The sequence below is a fragment of the Gekko japonicus genome, unplaced genomic scaffold (genome assembly GCF_001447785.1).
Source record: "Gekko japonicus isolate JY-2015 unplaced genomic scaffold, Gekko_japonicus_V1.1 scaffold17, whole genome shotgun sequence".
NCBI classification, from domain to species: Eukaryota; Metazoa; Chordata; class Lepidosauria; order Squamata; family Gekkonidae; genus Gekko; species Gekko japonicus.
Genome location: NW_015163604.1, coordinates 36883 through 41991, shown reverse-complemented (window position 1 = coordinate 41991; position 5109 = coordinate 36883). Strand labels below are relative to the sequence as shown.

The 5109-nt window shown below is 43.9% G+C and overlaps 1 protein-coding gene across 2 annotated transcripts in view; it reads right to left on the bottom strand.

The window, feature by feature from the left end:
* Positions 1-277: 277 nt before the first annotated feature.
* Positions 278-5109, bottom strand: part of MFSD1 (major facilitator superfamily domain containing 1) — a 23728-nt gene continuing 18896 nt past the window's right edge. Inside the window, exons 14-17 of one of the 2 annotated variants that reach the window (XM_015407243.1) lie at positions 4990-5037; positions 2837-2897; positions 1069-1180; positions 278-502 (exon numbers count right to left, since the gene is read on the bottom strand). In XM_015407243.1, coding sequence (XP_015262729.1) covers positions 443-502; positions 1069-1180; positions 2837-2897; positions 4990-5037 — 281 coding nt within the window. In that variant the 3' untranslated portion in view covers positions 278-442. Of the gene's footprint in view, positions 503-1068; positions 1181-1203; positions 2116-2836; positions 2898-4989; positions 5038-5109 lie in introns of those variants that run through there. The other variant, XM_015407242.1, reaches the window with a different exon arrangement.

Here is a 5109-nt window from a genome sequence, read left to right as displayed (position 1 = left end):
ATACAGAATGCGAACATGCATGTCCAATGTTAAAGAAGAATACAATTGAATGATTGCCCCAATCAAGATACTTTGTTTTAAGTCCCAGACTGACTACTTCATGCAACTTTTAAGTTAAACTGTCCTTCATGCTTATTACAACAGGAAACATGTAACTAGGGATGGAGTCGGAGCAAAGCAGGAGGCTTACAGCAGCACAGAGATATAAAAAGGTGTGATGTGTTTAACAGCTTCTCCCCACACACACACACACCACACCCCTACACTTGGCACAGTGTTAAATGGAAAATCTTAAAATCTTCAGGATACTGGCTATGGGCTTTTGTTTGTCTGTAGAAAAATACGGAATATTACTCTTTTTTCCGTTCTATGTGCAGCTCCCTGCTACAGAAGCGCGAGGTCCTGGGATGCATAGAATTCCCTGTGTCTCAGTGCAAATCCGCTACTTCAACACACTTCTGTGTGCCAGTGCAGATAAGGAGCCAGTATAGTTGTCTGGCAGCTGCAAAAGCGAGAGAGAGCAAGGCTACTCATCAAGAAGGAGTTCAGCTTTGTCTAAATTTACTCTGGACACATTTGGAAACAGGGGCACATTTGTGTAATTTTCCCACTAGTAAAAGCCCCCATTAGCAGCACATGGGGGCTCAAAGTTTAAATCTGTTTTTTTAACTTGTGGGGAAGGGAGAGATGACCACAATCCACTGCAAACGTATGAGGCTGTCTCTACCAGGTCAGCCTGTTTGACCATCTACTCTGTCTCAGGCAGAGCATTTTCCCCAGCCATACTGTGGGGCCACAACACAGTGGCAGAGCTTCTGCTTTGTACACACAAAATCCCAGGTTCAATCCCCCAGCATCTGCAGCTAAAAGGTTCAGGTAGGTGATGTGAAAGACTGCTGCCCAAGACCCTGGACATCCACTGTCCATCAGAGTAGACAACAGTGGCCCAGGTCTGATTCAGTATAAGGCAGATTTCTTTGAAGTGGAAATGCCAGAGACTAAACTCACATCAGAGCAATCCACAGTGCAACCTCTTAGAAATAAATATATATTTATGCTTATCAGTACCTGAGCACCTAATCTGGAGAGATACCTATTCCTCAAACTAAAGTCATCCTTGGGCTGTAATTTGGCTAAATCGTCTTCATTCTGACGTCTGATTTTTCCCCGTCTTTGTGCTCTGCAAAAGAAAGGGAACGCTGTCAGCACACAGGTGTTAACGGTGAGATGAGCCAGAAGATCTGCTGGATGTCACTCCTGGATCAAGGGCACGGTTGAGTGTAAAGCAGGACAGATTGAGCCATATAAACCTGAGAGACAGTAAGAGATAGACACGTTCTTCTCCAGTATTTATTTATAAATATCAAAATTTCAGGGCAAAATCAAAGATTCCATATGCTTTTTGCCATTAACAACTTTAAGAATATAGTACCAGTACAAAAACAGAAAAAGGAGGCGAGCCTCCTGAAGCCATGTGACTGACTGGCAGCCCAAGATTTTGTTTCTTGTAGAAACAATTCAGCGAATGTGGCCAATCGCGCCACGATTACCACCACTGCTACAAAACCGTCACTGTAAGGATTTCGTCTAATACACTCATGGGCTTGAAACCATGATGTATTAAAATGCAACCTTTGCAGTGACTAATTAAGAAACACCACATTTTGAAAGGGAACCCTCTCTTAGAGCATAAGGAAAATGTGCAAGAATGAACCATTCCCTGTACTGGGTGAAAGATCCACAACAGAAAGATAAAAGTATTTAAAGCGCTGCTGAAGTAACAAAGATCAGCTCCAGCCACATTTTGAAGAAGCCGACTTCAGTTCAGTCGTAACCAACGCTCTTCAATGAGGTGTGGATCAGAAACACAAGATTCGTGCTAGCTGCCATCCAAGTCCTTCAAGAACGATGCAGATTTGACCGATTTGTGCACGTTCTTAGATGTGAGAGGGTCCGACAGGCATTACTGCATTCCCCGATCAACTAGATCATCCAAGAGTTAAACATCAAGCTGTTAAGACACACGCGCACACCCTTTGCACCACGTTTCCACCGGACCTGCTGCTGATCAAAGTGCTCCCCCACTTCGGGATTTTTCCTATTCAGATTTCTTATCTGCAAAAAATGTTGTAAGGAAAGTTATTGGAACTGGCTTGCAAGACTTTTGTTAATTTGTCAGAAATGTCATAACTTACTGAAAGTTTAAAGACACGCTGAAAATGTTTAAAGAGGTGGCGCAGAAGGGCAATGCCCAGAGAAAGCAGGCTCCAAGCAAGCAACTATTTTCAGGCTGGAACATCCACTCAAGCTTAGGTCATAAATGGGGGGTGGAGCCAATATTAACAATGGCTATTTCCTTCCCTTCTTTCTACAGAGCTAAAGGAAGAGAGGAGACGTGTGCCTACTGTAGTACAGCCACTGATCTGCATTTTGCTCCGCCTTCATTTCCTAAAGATGTCCCCTTTGCAACTTCAACAGGGCTTTGGGAGTGGCATTAGATTAAGACTGCAGGCAGTGTTTTCCCCTCCTATCATCACTAACCTTCCTCACACTCCAAAGACCTGCAGGATCCTAGAACCTCTCCCATGCAAGCATGACTGACATGACCCAGAAGCACAGAAAATTCACCCTGCACTCTGATATGCCTACCATTCACGCCAATGAAGCACGGGGGCAGGAGACGTGGCTGGTGGGATAGATCTGAAAGCAGTGTCAAGGCCCATCAGTCCCTGTATTCACTGTCCTGGACTTCCAAAGCCATTTGCAAATCATTCCTACAGTCTGTTCTGAGACCAACCACGGGCACATTAGGTTAGAGTCACAACTGCATACTTACTCAGACACAGCCAGCTTCTGAAACTTTTCCCTTCTCTTTGCAGACCAGTTAAGGTCACCCCCTATGGGAGGAAAAAAACACCAATTCAAAAAAACAAAACACCCTCTCACATGATCATGACATACACAAAGAGTTCTACCGCCATCAGAAATATGAACAAATATTCCCAGTTGTGCTATAAAACTTGCAAAAACTAATAAAATACTAATGGGGGGGGGGGAATATGAACAAACCATAGGGTACACTTTCATGGGCCTCTCAGCCAGATGTAGAACTATTTATTCAGTGCTTTTTAGATACCCTTGCAAAACTCTGTACACCAAATATAAGAGATACGTAACACAGCTTAAAAAATACTCTGTTCTGTACTGTGTGATGTATTGTAAGTCAAGAAACAGGTTATAACTCTGTACAAGCTCAGAGAATTTTTGCAGGATGTTACTGTAACCACAAAGATTAATTGTTGTTTGTTAGAACTGTCAGAAATGTTAAAAATAAAAAATATTACCAAAAAAAAATACAATATGAAGCTAAGAAATAAAGACAGCGAGAGTTACATGTCACAACAGTAACAGCAAAACTAAGTTGTGTTTCAGAAGGAAGACATTTTCTAAGGACAGAAATGACTGAGGGAGGGGGTGTGGTCAACCCAGGGCTGGAGTTGCAGAGTCTTCCGGAAAGAGGAGACTTGTAGCCCAGAGATGCTCCTTTATTCAGCACTGCTGCATTCTCAAGCTGCAGCAGTATCCAGGAGTGCCTCGAATCAGCCTACTCTTGCCTGCTTTTCTCAGACCAGGATACAGCCGCTTGTCATTCATGATTTAGCCATTGGTGACAGTCCAGAGCTTTAAGGAGTGCCTCCTCCCATATTACGCTCTTGCCTCTCTGTTTTGGAGGAGGGGAGGCACTGCTACAGCCCCCACCTTGATGGAGGCATGAATATTAAGGGTTCAGGGCCATGCCAGCTCCACAGAAGCTGGCCACTGGGATGTCAGTGGACTAGATAAATTCATGGAGGATGGATCCATCAGTGACTACTAACATGGGACGTAAGGGAGCCTCTACAATCAGTGGCACCAAGCCTCCGAATACTAGTGCAAGGAGGCAACCCTGGGAGGAGGCCTCGGCATCTATGCCTTGTTACTAGCCCTCCAGGGCAGCCGGATTGGCTGCCACGTGAGATAGGATGGTGGACTAGATGGACCACTGGCCTGATCGAGCAGGGATCTTCTTATGCCCTCGGGACAGAAGCTTGTTTAGATAGTTCACTGCTGCCTTTCATGTTTGCAAAGACACAGCTTTTGGCAGAGACCAGCTGATTAAGAACTGTCTTAAGAACATAAGGGATGCCAATGTTGAATCAGGCCAAAGGCCCATCCAGTCCAACACTCTGTATCACACAGTGGCCAGAAATACCAGTGCCATCGGGAGGTCCACCAGTGGGGCCAGGACATTAGAAGCCCTCCCACTGTTGACCCCCCCCCAAGCACCAAGAAGACAGAGCATCGCTTGCCCCAGAGCCCCTATCTATACCTTGTGGCTAATAGCCACTGATGGACCTCTGCTCCATATGCCTATCTAATTCCCTTTTGAAGCCGTCCAGTCTTTTTACACTGGACTTTTAGTTTGTTTTCTCCCGCTGTGTTTCACTTTGGCTGCACTGGCTTTTAAGTTTACTTTCATTGTGGCTTTAGGCACTGAATCCGTTTTCATTATTTTTAGTTCTGTGGTCTTCCTGACTGTATGTGACACTTCAAGTGTCACTTCAGTTGAAGAAAATACAAAATATACTTTTGAAATAAAGAACAGAATTGCTGCTGGGTGCAAAATATGGAGAACAAAAGGAACTCTAGACAGTGGAGACAGGAAAAACAGACGGCAGTTTCATGATGTTAGGTTCATAACATGACTCGAAGTGATTATTGATATTTCTATCCTTAAGTGTGTAAAACTCTGCATTGCACTAGAGGATGAGAAGATAAGGGAATTAAGAAGTAAACTTTCAATAAGTCAAAGCATCTTATTGCAAAATTAATTCCAGGTATAAGCTTCCATCACCATGGTGCGTACTGTTAACTAAAAGACCATTTGTACATACTGCTTCCCCAAAGACAAAATGCACACACGTTTCAAGCAGTTAAAAAGATACTTACCTTGGATGAGATTCACGAAGTACAACATGACAACAGCTATGAGCGACACTACAAGGTGAAGAAAAAGAGTTAAATAAACCTTACAAAAGGAACCCCTTAGAGCACCGGTCATCAACCTGT